At 35.6% G+C, this 16,915-nt stretch overlaps 1 protein-coding gene across 4 annotated transcripts in view; it reads left to right on the top strand.

The window, feature by feature from the left end:
- Positions 1–16,915, top strand: part of LOC132177269 (RNA helicase family protein) — a 39,786-nt gene that overhangs the window by 15,444 nt on the left and 7,427 nt on the right. For 2 of the 4 annotated variants that reach the window (XM_059589520.2, XM_088515416.1), the window contains exons 15-31: positions 1,212–1,277; positions 2,148–2,230; positions 2,341–2,524; positions 3,504–3,656; positions 3,746–3,847; positions 3,944–4,096; positions 4,809–4,913; positions 6,305–6,445; positions 6,569–6,658; positions 6,741–6,797; positions 7,616–7,699; positions 11,180–11,278; positions 11,371–11,511; positions 11,871–11,941; positions 13,350–13,419; positions 15,122–15,214; positions 16,036–16,248. In XM_059589520.2, coding sequence (XP_059445503.2) covers positions 1,212–1,277; positions 2,148–2,230; positions 2,341–2,524; positions 3,504–3,656; positions 3,746–3,847; positions 3,944–4,096; positions 4,809–4,913; positions 6,305–6,445; positions 6,569–6,658; positions 6,741–6,797; positions 7,616–7,699; positions 11,180–11,278; positions 11,371–11,511; positions 11,871–11,941; positions 13,350–13,419; positions 15,122–15,214; positions 16,036–16,248 — 1,905 coding nt within the window. Of the gene's footprint in view, positions 1–1,211; positions 1,278–2,147; positions 2,231–2,340; positions 2,525–3,503; positions 3,657–3,745; positions 3,848–3,943; positions 4,097–4,808; positions 4,914–6,304; positions 6,446–6,568; positions 6,659–6,740; positions 6,798–7,615; positions 7,700–11,179; positions 11,279–11,370; positions 11,512–11,870; positions 11,942–13,349; positions 13,420–15,077; positions 15,215–16,035; positions 16,249–16,915 lie in introns of those variants that run through there. The other 2 variants (XM_088515418.1, XM_088515419.1) reach the window with 2 other exon arrangements.

The following is a 16,915-nucleotide window of genomic DNA, read 5'->3' as shown; positions in this document are numbered from 1 at the left end:
TAGATAGTAGTAGAAGCCTTACAGGGCCACAACCTCACTGATCTTATACTCCTGCCCCCCATCTTGGCTCGTTCCAATGAGATTATGACGGGCTTGGTAAAATCTTCTTTTATGTAGATTAGGTTTGTGTGGCCTCGAAGTTCGGCATTGTAAAAATAACTAACTTGAGTATATGAGTTAGATTATGCTATCGCTGCTAAAATTTAATTAGTATAAATATATTGAAAATCTTTCCTTAATAGTACTTCATGCTTAAGTTGTACAGACTCCCTCTCCCTTCATTTTGTTGGGTTACCCTCAACCTATTCTTATAGAGGTTGAGGTGCCATTTAGCTTGAGCTCATTGGCACATATTGAGAAGGTTGTTTTTATAGCTACATCCTTGTAAAAGGTCAGTGCTTTCTTCTCAGGTGAGTATGCAAAGGATCTATGAGAGTATTTTAACCGTCTAGCATGTAGCTAAAAATCTTAAAAGGTTTATAGTTGACAAGTTTTCGTTAATTTGCTTTAGTATTTAAGTTGTGGAAAGTCACATCCTGGACTGATGCAGTGAAGTAATATATGTCAAGTTTATATTTATCTAAAAGCTAGTCTAGAACTTTGGGTGTGCTGGTGTTTTTGTACTTAGTATGATCAAACAGAATGTGTTATGCAAATATTGCTCTTTAATTAATATGAAGATTAAAACACACACACACACACACACACACACACAAATATATACATACATATAATCATATGTCTTGTTTAATAAAAAATTATTTAGAGTATATCTCTTCTTTTCATTTTAATTAAAGGCATATATTACATTAATCAGTTGGGAATAGGACTCAGTGGACTTAAATTTATCTTTCTATCATGCATTACCATCATCTTATGTGATACATGATAATCCTTTCACCACAAAGTTGGAAACTAGTCAATTACTTGTGATTACAACCATTATGATCTACTATGAAATGATTTTTAGAAGTGACTGCTCAGTGTTCATTATTGGTTTGTGTGTAAGCACTTATGTGTTAGATATTTTATATTACCAGAGTTATCCTTTTATGATGGTATAACTAGTCCTCTTTTTTAACCAATCATATATTAGTAGAAGTAAACAATGAACTATTATATAGTTAGTAGTTTTGTGATGTCTAACTTCTTTTTTCTTCCCTTTGCAAGCCCACAATCCGTAATTGTTATATATATTTTAAAATTTGCAGGGGGACAAAAACTTGACTGGTGTCACTCATGTCATAGTTGATGAAGTTCATGAACGGTCTCTGTTGGTGAGTTAATTTAACTTTGGGTAGTTTATAGGAATGAATATGCTGTGGATCTCATGATAATAAGTTGATTTGCATTGCCCATTTCGTAGTTGATGAAATGTACAAGTTATCTGTTAAAAATGATTTATGTTTATTAATCTATTATTTTTTTGATAAGTAATTATTAATCTATTATTTCCATCCATAACTGTTAAATGTTATATATAGGGTTTGCAAGGGTAATGTCAAAAAACTTGCAGGCTAATTGAGAGCCAAAAAGGAAACAGATGATTTGATTCTGAGAAGTATTTGGTTTTGGCTTAGTATGTTAAACTTTACTTCATAAGTTTAAATTACTTCTATAGGGTTTTGATAATTGACATCATGGAAAGGATAGGATCAATATGCTTGATAAGAGTGTAATGACCTTATCCACCACTTTGGTAGCAAGATGATTGACCTATAGTCTACTTCCTATCATTCCCTTGCCTTGCTTGAAGGACACCATATCTATTTTGGTTTTACTTGAGTTAATTCCTGGGACTTGTTTGCTTTGTGCTCGTGTAAATGTGTAAATTCTTGTCACCTAGAGGTTGGTGAACTCCTTTGCTCTTCAGTAGGTGGAGTCAGTATTTTCAATTCTGTTTTTCATATGCGGTCAGGTTCAGATCTTGATTTTTTTGTTTGGGTAACACGGCAAATGGCAACCACCAAATCAAATCAAGGCTGAGTTGATTCTGATGGTTGTTTTTTTCTTTATACTGATTGTTTGCATTTTTTGTAAAAAATTTGAAACCCAAGAGATAAATTGGTGTCAGAAGATGTATCAGGAAGAGAAGAAGACCGACTTGAAAAGAGTTAATAATTGACGGGTTTCTTTCTCTGTAACAGGGTGATTTTCTCCTCATTGTTTTGAAAAATCTGATAGAGAAGCAATCTGCTCATGGCACACCAAAACTGAAAGTCATTCTTATGTATGCATTTTCCACTTTGTTGCCACATATATTATACATGTCTTATTTGTTTGTTGATCTTTAGTGACCTTGTCTTAATTTTCTTTTACTTATTTAATTTAAATGTTCAGGTCTGCAACTGTAGATTCCAATTTGTTTTCAAGATACTTTGGTGACTGCCCTGTAATTACTGCTGAAGGCAGAACCCATCCTGTGACAACTTACTTTCTTGAGGATATATATGAAAGTATAAATTATCACCTTCCTTCAGATTCTCCAGCCTCTATAAGAAACGAAACATCCACTAAGCAGAGGGTATCTTAATTTTGAATTCTTGATTATTTTTACTTCGATATGGAATTATTTAAACATATGCTGCTTGTTCTTTTTTCTGTTGTGCTAAATTCGGATAAGGTTCTCTTAGTTCCATCTTTTTGGTTTTCATAATGTTTTCCTCTTATTTGTGAAAATGCATACCATATGGTAGTACTTGTAACATTAACAGAAATTTTAATGTTGCTGGAAGTAAACTTTCTTAACATTAACAGAATTTTTAACTGAAATAAAGGAGTTTTTAAAAAAGTCTTTAAGGTGAAAAACTGAATTTGAATTTGATAGAAACTAAACAAGAGTTGGGCAATGAATTACATGTTTAGAGAAAGTACCATTTACAAGTGCCAAAAAAAAAAAAAAAAGGCTGTATACTGTGAAGATTGAGTGAAGGTAGAAACTGAAGAAAAAAAAGGAAAAACCCCTCGAAAGAGAGAGAGAACGTGAATAATGAAATTGATTTGTGACTTTATTTGGAAATTCAATTGCATAGGTCTACATGCCTTCGTTACTGACTTAAGTTTCTTGATATTATGTGCTTATACATAAAACCACTTCAGGTTACAATTGGTATTTTGCCTTGAGTTAACGCTTTTGATTTTGCTTTGTTAACTATTGAACGGACAAATGAAAATTAAATTTTGTCCCATCCATGTTCTGGTACTTGTCATTATTTGGTAAGATCAGGCAGTTTATTTATTATGGCATACAAATTTCTGGAGAGTGCATTGGTGAGTGCGATTCTTGTAATGGCATATACAATTTTTCTTAACCTTGGTTAATTCAAATGACTATTGGGTGGATTATGGAGTGCTATTTTGATAGTTATCCCCTAAGTTATTTTTTTCTAGTTAGTCGTTTCCCTTGTATACTTCCTGTGTACTAGGGTTGCGCCCCTCTGCGCTTTTGATATAAAATATTACTTATCAAAAAAAAAAAGTTATGGACTTTTGCTTTGCCACAGTTCCAGAGTGGTTCTGTAAGTAACCGCAGGGGTCAAAAGAATCTTGTCTCATCTGGATGGGGTGATGAGTCTCTACTGTCAGAAGACTCTATTAATCCGTATTATTTCCCAAGCAATTATCAATCATACAGTGAACAAACTCGACAAAATTTGGTAAATGCCTCTAAGATGTAAATTCTGACACCACTTTCCAATGTGACTTAATAATTTGCCAAATTCACTTTTTTTTTTTTTTTTTGCAGAAAGGATTGAATGAAGATGTCATTGATTATGATCTTCTTGAGGACTTGGTCTGTCATGTTGATGAAACTTGTGAGGAGGGTGCCATACTTGTATTCTTGCCTGTATGTGCTTTCCATAATCCTGGGATCATATATGCATGCATTTTCTCACCAAAATAATTGTAATGTGTATGTTAATACTGTTGTACGGCATAACAGGGGGTGTCTGAAATTTACATGTTACTTGACAAGCTAACTGCTTCTTACCGATTTGGTGGACCATCTTCTGATTGGATTCTTCCTTTACATTCATCCGTTGCATCAATTGATCAGAAAAAAGCGTTTTTACGTCCTCCTGAAAACATACGCAAGGCAAGTTTTGCCACTTATGCTGGTTGTTTCTTCCCATTAAACTTGAAAATCACGGTTGTATGTATGATAAATCTTGTATGTTCTTGAAGCCATCATTTAAATCTCATTGAGATTGCTTCTGTTGCCACTCCACATAAATATTGTTGCCTCTTCGGTTACTAGATTGGCTGACTTGGAGGCTGATTTGTTGGTGGGTGGAGGGACTATTTTGAGGGACTCTTTTGGTGACCTTAGGATACATTTGTAGTCCTTTAGTTTTTCTTTCTAGATTAGATTTCTTTCCTTCTTTGATCAGTAACAACTAACAAGAATTTTATTAGGAAGAGAGTTCTCAAGTACACTTAGTTTGTACAAAAGTTTTCCTAAAGGTTAAAAGCATAATGGCTACTTAATAGGCATACATTGTTGGAATGATAAGGTATCTCTAGGAGATAATCAAGAATTCCCGTGATCAACTCATTATTGCAGTCGAAAGAGTTATTGAAGAAGGTTCTAGAACACTGATTAGATTGTTCTCTGTTGACATTTGCTTGTGTAGTCTGCATGTAGGCCTTTTGTACACACTTTGTTTGACAAGGAAACTATGCCTTGGTAGTAATTTTAGTCCTTCTGTTGACATTTGATTTTACCAAAGTTCTTGACTGCTGTTGCCCTTTGTTCGACTCCTTGCGCAAAAATTACATATAATTCTCTTCAATATCTTGTGTCTCAGGTCATTATAGCCACAAACATTGCAGAAACCAGCATAACGATAGATGATGTGGTATATGTCATCGACTGTGGAAAGCATAAGGAGAATCGTTATAACCCTCAGAAGGTTTGCGCTTTTGTATTTTCTAATGAATGATCTTTCAATAAGGATGGCAGTTGTATAATGTGACATCTTCATAATTGCCACTCATGCCAATTCAATGTCTGCATGAGCTACTTTTTTTTTTTTTTTTTTTTTTTTTTTAAATTTAATTTAATTTAATTTTTTTTGATAAGTTCTGCATGGGCTACTTAAGAGGGCTTCTATAAAATGTGGAAATTTCCATCTTGCCAAAGACAAGATCCTCGTTTTGGCATTCTTCCTTGCTATTGTCTAGATCTGCTAAAGAAAGAGAACAATTTGACAAGAAAAACCTACAAGATTTACCAAGTACAATTTTGTTTCCATGTTTTAAATAACTTGTATCTTTGTATATCAATCATCAATTGTATTTTTCTTGTAGCATTTATGTGGTTAGGTTTGCGAATCTTGATAGCTTTGGTGCTCAGCATCTGGATGCTTTAACTTATGGATCCACCACTTGCTAGGATTAGTGTGCGTTTGTAATTGATGCAAGTCTGTTAAGGCCGAGAAATTTTATGTTGCATAGGAGGTGTGCTCTTGATGTTTAGAGGAAGCATAGAAGCTAGAATAGAAATAGACACACCTACCAGAGGAATTGTAGGTTTAACCAACAGGTGTTGTCCCATGATGTACATCAGTTTAACTAGGAGGTAGATGGTATAAAATGGATGCAACTATGTATTACATAACAGTTATGTAATTGCTTCCTAGCACATACAAAGGCAGTTGATATGGCTCTCATATAGTTTTTGGCTGTCCTTTGTGTTGAAGCCCTGGTACTATTAACATTATGGTCAGCTTACCATAAGGACATTCATAAATTTAGATCTTATGATTCCAGCAGTTGACATAGATCCACATTTTCTGTTTTACGTCTTTTAGTAGGAGTCTAGTATTTGTCTTGGGTGAAAACAACCTGTGTTCTGCTAGATCGAAGGGTTAAGCTGAGCATGTTTCTGCAGCACATGATGTCCTTGGTTAAGAAACTCTGTAGTTATGGGTGGGTTTGGATACAAGCTTACCCTTTTTTTCTTTTTTTCTTTAAGGAGTTGTATAGAAAGTCAATAGAACTTGCTTGTGGTTACATGCCAGACAATTACTTCGGCATTTTCTACAATATTTTATGTGGATTTTGCAGTGTCAGGCATGCTATAAACCAAAAAGAGGAGAAAAGAGAATACCATTAAAGGCTAATTTTGTCTGATCAACTTGTGTCTTGTGTTACCTTAGAAACCAATTTGAGGCCCTTCTCCTCCTGACTATGTCCCCTTCTTTGGTAATTTTGACGAGGACAACTCACTTGAGTTATCTCTATACACCTTATGTCCCTTTATTGGTCCCTGGGTTTAATTGTTTTAGCTGGTCTCTTATAGAAATTGTCTAGCATGGTTGAAGATTGGATATCTCAAGCAAATGCAAGGCAAAGGCGAGGAAGGGCTGGACGTGTAAAACCTGGAATTTGCTTTTGCTTGTACACATGTTATAGATTTGAGAAATGCATGCGGCCTTTTCAGGTACTTTCTGTTAGAAAGAAAAAGCTTCAAAGATGCATATGTTCTTGCACTTTTCATTCATATCCTGTTAATTGAATGACTTTTTTACCACTTTTTTTCTCATGTGTCGTTCACAATGCCAAGGTTCCTGAGATGCTTCGGATGCCATTAGTTGAATTGTGTTTACAAATTAAGTTACTTTCTCTGGGTTATGTAAAGCCTTTTTTATCCATGGTAAGTAATGTTATATTTTGATTACTGATTTTTGATTTGATAGAACTGTCTAACTGCTTTTATTTGTTAACTTCTGTTTCAGGCTTTAGAACCTCCTAGGGAGGAGGCTATAACCTCAGCACTTTCATTATTATATGAGGTAGCTTTTTATTGTTAGGGTGATGGTTCTGAGTTACATTTGAGTGTATGAATAGTAGCAAAACAATCAGCTAGATTCTGATTTATGTTGATAGAACCTATCTGGATTTTGAGTTATAGATAAAAAGAATATCATTATGTGAAAGGATCCTAATTATCTTACAATTCCTTATATGACTTTTTTATTGGATGTCGTCGGCAACATGAGGATTCTCTTTTGTCTTTTGGATTTTCAGTAATTTTTTATCATCCTTTTTGTTTATGCGTACCTCCTGTAGACTTCAGGTGTACAAGGGCTATGATCAGTTTGTTTCTTCATTAATGAAATTGTATTACATGTGAGAAAAGCTTTTACCTGAAATTGTAGTACAAGGGATATATGTCACTTATTACCCTGTTTAGATTTTCTTCTATCTGCTATATGGGGCAATTTACTGAAACTAAAGCTATTACTCTTTTGTTCTGTGGCTTTTTTTGTTATTCTTTGTTTATTTGTTTATTGCTAAGTCTGTTCATCCTTGATAATGAAGTGAATTTGTCATTATATTTGTAATGATTTTCTTGCTCTGAAAATCTTCCATTTTGTTACTATGACTCTCATTGCAGAAGTTTGTCATAGTACTCAATGAATTGAAATAGGTGATTTCTATATCTGTTATCCACCTGTAAACAAAACATTGACTTTTATTGTATTTATAATGTTTATGATTGTTATTACTACCTTACCAGTCGTTAATTTATTATTTATAATAATTCTCACTAAAAATAATTCATTATAGCGGTCAGTAAATTTATACCCTACAATTGGGATTTTTTAAGGTTGGGGCACTTGAAGGTAATGAAGAGTTGACACCTCTTGGGCATCATTTGGCGAAACTTCCTGTTGATGTATTGATTGGAAAGGTGTGCATCAAATAATCATTTATTCTTTCATGCTAATATAATTTTTTTGGACTTTTTCTTATTTTCTGATTCTGATGCTAGTTCAAGTTTTTTCTATCACGTAATTAATGTATTTTCTTCTTAAAATATTTAAGTTCTTACCTGAAGTTATAATTTATTATACAAGATATCTTCCCATTTTCAAGATGAGTTTCTTGGACTTGCTTATTTATTTATTTTTGTTAGTTTGCCCTTTGCTACAACTTAAAGCACCCAACTTGACATGATTATCCACAATGTTGACATGGTTAGCGACACTAAAATTGTTGGTGGTCATTAAGACAGTTCAGACACCTAAATCATAGCCACAAATGCACCTGTACCTTTCTTATACGTGTAAGGAAATGTATTAAATAGGGAAAACAACTATACAGGAGCACAGTGGCATACCCCAGAACGCACCAGTGTTACAAGACTAGACAAAAGAAATGCTGACTAGATGCCCATAGGGCGGGCCTAAATAAGCCTCACCTAGCTGCATGTAGAGCACAAAGCAGCAGTTACAACATTAACCAGACAAGGGAAAACTACTACAGACTCTAGTACAATATGCTAGTGAAATCATTTTTTTTGATAAGTAATAAGAATGTTTTATTGAAAGCGTAAGGCGCCCTTAAGTACACTGAAGGTATACAAGAGAGCACCTAACTAGAAAAAGAAAAACGGTCAAGGAAGTCCACGAAAGAAATTGGGAAATGGGCAAGATATGCTGCTGTCCACATGTACAAAGTATTCAAAAACGAGACTATAATATCCTCCACAGAGTTCTCCAAGTCCTCAAAGCATCTATTCTTTCTCTCTCTCTCCATATAGTCCAAAACAGACATAAGGGCACCATTTTCAATGCAACGGCACTCCTTGTCCTTCCTGAGGACCACCAACTTGCACAAAGATCAAGAACCCTTCTAGGCATGACCCATGTCAGCCCTAAACGGCTAAACATCGCACTCCAGAAGGCTGAAGCAATATCACAGTGGATAAGAAGATGGTCTACAGATTCTCCATCTCTCTTGCACATGCTACATCTATTAATGACGATGACTTGCCTTTTCCTTAGCTTATCCAAAGTGAGGATTTTCCCTAAAACTACTGACCATGTAAAGAAGGCCTCCCTTGAAGGGGCCTTTGTCTGCTAGACGCTTTTCCAGGGGAAAGCTCTACCTTCGACATTGGCTAAAGTGCGAAAGAAAGCCTTGACCGTGAAGGTACCTTGTTTGGAGGGAATCCACCACAACTTATCTTCGCACCCTCTTCTCACTATAACTGAATGCAAAAGTTTAAAGAACGAAGCAAAGTCATCCACCTCCCAATCATGCGCCTCTCTAAAGAATCTAACACTTCACCGGCCGAAGCTTCCTTCTCGCAGGCTATGCTGAAGAGAACAGGAAAGGCTGCCTTAAGAGTTGAAATGACAGAATGTTCAGAAATGAGCACGAGGATGTGAGGCTATTTTGCAAGCCATAACCAACACCATTAGAGGGAGGCTATATAGCACGCAGAAATGCAGAAAACAATCAAAACAGTGGTCATAGAGACCAAGGCAGCAACATCATTCTACATTCGAGCCCTCACTATGTGTTTTTGAGAGTATTTGTTTTCTAGTGAAATCATTATAAGACCAGAAAACAAATACTCTCAAAAACACATGGTTAGGGCTCAAATGTAGAATGATGTTTCTGCCTTGGTCTCTATTGCCACTGTTTTGATCGGTTTTCTGCATTTCTGTGTGCTACATAGCCTCCCTCTAATGGTGTTGGTTATGGCTTGCAAAATAGCCTCACATCCTCATGCTCATTTCTGAACATTCTGTCATTTCTTCTTTCCATAAGTAGTCAACTGCTGCTGAATTCATAACTCTGCAGATGAGAGACTTCATCCACCTTGTTGTGTGCTGCCAACTCCTAAAAACTCAAGGAAGATTATGTATAGCACATTAGAGCTGATCATAACCTGTCTGGGAAAGTATAGTTGAAGAATAAATGGTCAATATTTTCCTCTGCCTTGGTGCACAGCACACAACAGTTTCCAGTATAAGCAAGTAGCTTGCTTGCGTACTCAATTTGTCATGTATATCAGCCAAATGATAAAGGAGAACCGAGGGATGGCTTTGCTGTATCACACTAGGTGAGGCCATTCCACTCTCTCCTTCCTGGATCTTAATTCTTCCCACGCAGATCAGATAGAGTATTTCCAATCTGCACTATCTGTCCATATCACCTTGTCTTCTTGGTTTGCACATGGCTTCAAGTCCATAGGGGTGTTTTTTTGGATTTCCATCCATTGAATAGCAGAACCTAGTAGGCCATTTCCCATGTGAATTCTCAATTATGAGCTGTACTAATGCATTCTGTGGCTTTTGATAACTAAGGAGCATTGAGTTTGGACTCTGCTTCCACAGCTTGAAGCACTCCTAGAACGAAGTCTATTTATCTAAATTAGTGTTTCCTGTTGATTAGAAGAGCTAATATCTGTTGTACACTGATTTAAATGCTAGTGTCAACGTAATGTTGAAGCAATTTTGAACTTTAACTTCCCAGGTCCATGGTTCAAATTGCGCCATTACCATTTTTTTTATATATGTAAGTAATAGTACTTTTATTAACTAAACAATGGACACGGTACAGGGTATGCGTAAGTAGTACCCTCCAAAGGACTACGGCCTAAAATTCAAGAGAGCAATAAAATCTGAAATGAATGGCATTGGATGCTACCTAATGCAATCACCCAATCATATAATCTTTTGAAACATAGACTGAAGCTGATTCAAAGTCAGCTTGACACCATTAAAAGTGCGGTTATTCCTCTCCCTCACTGCATCTATGTAAGACAAAGCGGTACAACACTCTAGTCTTACTAATCTCATGATGACCCAAGATCCCTTTACAGCAAGCATGTGGAAACCCCCTCACTGGTCTTAGGCATCACTCATTATTGTTGTCCTTTCTATTGAACCCATTCTGTGTTTCTTTTTCCTCCCTCTTTTTAGTGAACTTGTTGATTCTTTTATAAGTTCTTAAAACTGGTTCAGCCGATACAAGGTGCTCTGGTCAGACTGTAGAATGAAGCTGAATTTTGGTTGGGCCGAGCTTGGTAAAGGGATTTTTTGGCTTAGTGCAGGCTAGCTTCGTCAGCCCTGCCAGATTGACAGTCTTATATATATATATATATATATATATATATATATATTGTGCTGCCTCTATTCCTTGAGCACATAGAAATGTAATTAGATAGAGTTTTCCATTGATTTCTTTACATCCTTTCAGCATTTCCTTTCTTTATCATTAGCTCGCCCCCTTGCCTTTCTCTCACACTCTTTCTTGCTCTCTCATAAACACAAACAAAATTTCTACTTTTCTTCATCGTAGACTGATGTAGGTACTTTTTTTTTTGTTTGCTTTTTCTGGTTGAAGTTTCTTATACTATTTTCCTTTGTTACTGCAGATGATGCTGTATGGTGCAATATTTGGTTGCTTGTCACCCATTCTCTCCATTTCAGCATTTTTGAGCTATAAATCTCCATTTGTGTATCCAAAAGATGAGGTATGTGTATTAATGCTGCACTGATTTCAATGCTGCTTCACTGTTCTGAAACAAGAAGAATTTGAAGTATGTATGATGGTTTTGATTTCCAGAGGCAAAATGTTGAAAGAGCAAAATTAGCACTTTTGAATGATAAGATTGATGGTCCTAGTGATTCAGATGATGGTGACAAGCAATCTGATCACCTGTTAATGATGACTGCATACAGGAAATGGGAGAAGATTCTACGTGAGGTTAGTGAGTTTTTGCCTTGCTCTAGTAGCTTGGTTTAGTGTCAAGACCACTCTGTTGCACTTGTAATTGTTACTCTATCACCAGTACTCTTGTGCCACTATACAGTACTAATATGATTTTTCCAATCTACCTTAAAGCCAAATTGTAAGCTACTTCATGCTTTCCATCTAAAGGGTAGATCTCCCCTCTTTCTTGTGTCTCATTTTGCTTATTGGATAAGCCGTAATTTTACCATTGAAGATCCCTGTCGTTGTTGACCCCGTACTAACTGCTAACATATGTATATTTAGTATAATCGGTCATTATAACATTGTGGAGTCTTGAAACACAATGTTTGCTGATAACTTGGTTCTTGCAGAAAGGACTTAAAGCTGCTCAACATTTTTGCAATTCATATTTTTTAAGCAGTTCGGTGATGCACATGATAAGGTGTAGCTTCTTTCTCTCAATTTTATGTTATTTTGCTATGCATATATTATTGTGTGACTTTTATATTTTCATCTCACATAACATATGATAAGCAAACTAATGAGCTAGCTAATAGTAGCTTGCATTTCCTGAGTTCCAAGTAGGGGTGTTAAAAATTACTGGGAAACCGGAACCGGAACCGGGAAACCGGGGTCCCAGTTCCGGTTCCGGTTTGAAAAATCTAAAAACCGGGTACCCCTGTTCCGGTACCGGTTTTTGGTATCTGGTTTTTACCAGGAATACCGGAACCGGGTTTCCATTTTATTTAATAATATTTATATATGATTATATTTATATATTAATATAGATATTATATATATTAGTATTTTTTACACTAAGGTTTAGGTTTAGGGTATTTTTAAAAATTAAATTTTTTTTTTTGAGACCCAAATAGGTAAAAACATTGATTTTTTAGGATTTTTGGACTTTTTTAGGTTTATTTTTTAATTATTTGGAACAATCACAACAATGCCCCTTTAATTTAGACAAAGTGACTAATAGATTTTTTTTAAAATGAGCCAACTTATGAAAAAAAAAAAAAAAAAGGGCTTATTTTAGGCCCAATACCTAAAATAAGCCCCAAAACCAATTTTTTTTATACCGAACCGGCCGGTTAACCGGGGTCCCGGTTCCGGTTCCGGTTTCTCAAAACCGAGAACCGGGGTACCCCGGTTCCGGTTCCCAGTTTTGGCCAAAAACCAGGAAACCGGACCGGGTTGACACCCCTAGTTCCAAGTGACAGTTTATAGCTACTAGAAAGAATAACTCGTTGAAAAGGCTGGTGCTTGATAAAGAATAGTATACTTCTTCTTGAGTGATAACTAGAATATGCAGATACCTGTGCATTTGGTCAACAGTAGTCTTTTTACTACCTTCCAGTAAGTTGGATGCTATTGCCTATGTCAATATCAACATGATTCATTGGCTTCTGCGTGATGATATCATTGCATATTAGCATGTGCCATGATACGAGTGAGTTTTCAACTTACAAGCTTTAAACCTAGTAGGCACACCACCCTCCTGTGCAGAAAAAAATACCTGTCATCAGTGTCATGCGAATGCAAATTTCTGGTGGTGGTTTCGCTTAGGTTGCCTCTACTTTGTTCACCCTAGCAGAGAAAACCTATTTATTATTTGATTAAATATTAAAGCACTTACTTTTAACAATGCATCTGGTTCCATCTTTCATTCATTAGTTAACGAATTATGTGCAGCCTAATGATTTATGTTGACCAAACCATATGAAATAATAATTAGGTCTATAACATACCAGTGCTCTGAACATGTGGTTCATTAACTATTTTGTCATTTGCTTTCTTTTTAATGCCTCAACTCTTCTCGGTTGTTAATATATGTGCTGATATGCCAGAGACATGAGAATACAGTTTGGGTCATTGCTAGCTGACATTGGTCTCATCAACCTTGCAAAAAAATATCAGGTAGAGTGCCTTTGGTTTTGAGTAGTGTATAATTGATTTTGATGCTTTCGTTATAGAATTCATTTTCTCTTTTAAATATAATTTGCAACCCATATTATTGTTTCTTTTTTTTTTTTTTTAAGTTTTTTCTTCTTTAATGAGCAAACTGATGTTAGTCCAATGAATGTTGGTCATGTGAAGACTTTGGTTATGTACAAATGTGGCTGATGCTTTAAAAAAGGTTCATAAGGCATTCAACACCTTCAAAATTAAAACCAGAGAACATAGCATTGGAATTGGTGGAGTTTCGTAATTTTGCTGGTTTAGTGTCAGATATCATTTTCGTTGGTCATAAAACTAGAAATGATTTTCTTATGATTTGTTTCGTTTGTTTTTTTTGGAGTACCAATGATGTAATTACCTATTACTTGCAATACTTTTTTAAAGAACAAGGCATCAAATTCATGAGGTCCGGTGGCCTTGTTATCCTCCAAAGAGAACATAGCATCTTATCATCTTCTGTGACAGGTTTGCCCAGATCAGTTTGCTGTTCTCAGATAAGCCTTCTAGTGCTAGCAGCTTGAGGCAGTTCCTCATTCATACTCTGTTCTTGGTCTGCAGCCATTAACCTCTCCAAGAATCCCACTAATTCATCTCTCACTGGAATTTGATCTTCAATTTTACTTCCTTCGCTGTTGCAGATATCTGTTACTTTTTTTTCTAGCATTTATACTTTTTACAGTTTTGAATAAGAAATTAGTACATTGGCCCACCGGACTTAACCTCTGAATCCTGGCTTTTGCTTATGGAAACTTTTCCCAGTTCTTCTTTAGTCAGCATGTTTTTTTACCGCAAAATTCCTCAATCTCCACATTATCTTGATGTTCTTTAACCTGTCTCTGCAAAATCTCCATTTTCTCCCTGGCTTCAATAACTCTTGCTGGTAAGTCTGAGAAGTGTACTCTGTTTAACCCCTTCAGCTCACTCTTTATCAACTTTAGCTTAATATATACGAGTGCGTTTGATTTCTGTCTTCTGTACCCTTTCAACTAGCTGGAGAAAATTAGGATGCTCTGCCCAATAATCAAGGAATTTGAAAGGCTTCTTTCTTTTTGGTTCTTCAGCATCAAACCTAATAGCTGCTGGGGTATGATCTGATATGCCAGGTTAAGGAAAGGCAGCTTCAGAGATAGGCATCGTATTGCTCTAAGTTTCATTAACCTGTACTCTGACCAATTTCCCCTTCACCAAATCAGTTGGTCTTCTATTGTACCACATATGGTACATTCCTATATATCTCGGATGCTCTAGCTCAGCTCCCAGCAAACAAGTTTCGTGAGCCTAGCCATTCCTGTGAGCCTTCCCTCCTTTTCTCTCTGAGCAACCTGCCCTCCTTTCACTATATGTAACTAGTTGCATCATGCTTCTCCCTGTGATTTTCAGAATTCTGCTACTATATATGCATGCGGGCCAATTATTTTTCAAATCTTATTCATGTGTGATTATTATTGAATGCTATCAGATGAGTTGTTATGAGGATTTTTTTTTTTTTGGTTATTTTATTTACTTTCAATTGCTATGAATTTATGGAATTATATTTCCAATATAACATTATTGATTTTGTTTGCTAAATTGTTGTTCTGATTGCAATTTCTACTTCAAATTTCCAAATTCTGAAGCTTTATGTCCTGAAATTGAGGAATTCTACGCTTGCATGATTCAGATCCATGGGAAAAGGAAAGAAGACATTGACAGTTGGTTTTCTGATTCATCACAACCGTTCAATAAGTATTCATGTCATTCATCAGTTGTAAAGGTGAGAACGATAAGGCATTGGTTGTGTTTAGCTGGCTTTGTTTTCCCTGAGAGATGAAGATTATTATTCAGTTATATTTGTTTTGCAGAATGATTTTTCTTTGTAGAAAGTGGAGTTGTACATTTTTCTATTGATAAGACCACTCACTAATTCTTCATGGTTGATCTCTCCTCCAGATTAAACATATAGTCAAGAGAAACCATGAACCAGAGTAGAAGAGCTTGCCTTGCCCATGAGCAAACCTTTCCTGGTTGAAGGCCCAAAATGACTAAACTCTTTGCATTAATTAAAATTGGACATTTTGCCAGGCAAGAAGCAAACCTAAGGCATGCCAGAACTTCGCCCTTCCTCTTTATTCCCAGAGCCAATACCCAGGGATCTAAACTTCTTTTATCGTTATTTACATGCTTGCCAGCATTGTTAAATTATTAAATACACAATTCTTCATTAGTTTAAGCTTTTTGGATGAGTGATGATATAACATAGTATTGGAGTAGAGGTCTTGAGTTTGAATCTTGACTCTTCAGTTTATCCCCATTTTCAATTAAAATATTTCGCTTGTCGTCTGGTCCCACACGTAAGGGGATGCGTTAAAGTATTAATTAAATGATTAAATTTACCATTTCTTATTAGCCTAAGCTTTTGGGATGAGTGGTGATTTAGTCCCTTTGTTATGTATTTATATTAAATTTTTAAATCAAGAGTGTGTGGTTGACTGTTCTTTATGACAATGAAAATCAATGACTTGTATCTCGTGTCTAATTTTGAACTGACTTTTATAGCATTTGCCCCGTTTCTAATGCCTTGAAGTACCCTTGCAGGCTATACTATGTGCAGGTTTATACCCTAATGTGGCAGCCACTGAACAAGGCATTACTGGTGTTGCTCTTGCGAACCTTAAACAGTCTGTTGGTCCTGCAACACTGGGCCGTCCTGTTTGGTATGATGGAAGAAGAGAAGTTCACATACACCCTTCTTCTATCAACAGTAGTTTGAAAGCATTTCAGTACCCCTTCCTTGTTTTCCTTGAAAAGGTTTGCACTTTTACCCAATGGATTAATTCTCTTTTTTTGTGAGTCATGGGCTTGTCCTAATTGCGGTTCAATAATGTGTTGGTTTCATATGAATCCAGTACCGCTATGCAACGTGCAAACATAATCCAATTTATTATCAATCATCTCATAATAGTATTATAAATGAGTTTGATTTAGGGTTATATATGTTGTGCCCAAAATTGACATTCTCTGATTCAAATTCATTCAGAATATTTTCATGAGGGACACTAAAGAAGTAGGGATTGGGACCTTGATACTAATGACATTTCTTTCAAAACCTGATATTTTTATACAAAAAAGTAAAAATTAGTTTTGTATAATCCTGGATAGCTTCTCTTAACGTCATATTTTTGGTACACCAAAAAATGGTATGTATTATATTATTGCTGCCATTCTTGATTTAAGAACAAACTGATGTAAAATAAAGCTATGTGTAGGTAAAAACAAAAAAAGAATAGTCTTAGTGCTTAATCAAGTTTTAAGTTGTATCTGTTTAATGAGCTTCCTTTACTGTATGCTTGGCAAGATCAATTGTATTGTTCAAATTGATTACTTAGCCCGAGAAAATGTTAGCTGCTCTTTAGCTCTGAGATTTTTAAAATATAAGTTCCCTCTATTTCGAATTTTTTTCTTCATCCTAAGGTTT

This window comes from Corylus avellana, chromosome 4 (assembly GCF_965113065.1).
Source record: "Corylus avellana chromosome 4, dhCorAvel1.hap1.2, whole genome shotgun sequence".
In the NCBI taxonomy this organism is placed as follows: Eukaryota; Viridiplantae; Streptophyta; class Magnoliopsida; order Fagales; family Betulaceae; genus Corylus; species Corylus avellana.
This window is presented reverse-complemented; position numbering and strand designations above follow the sequence as displayed.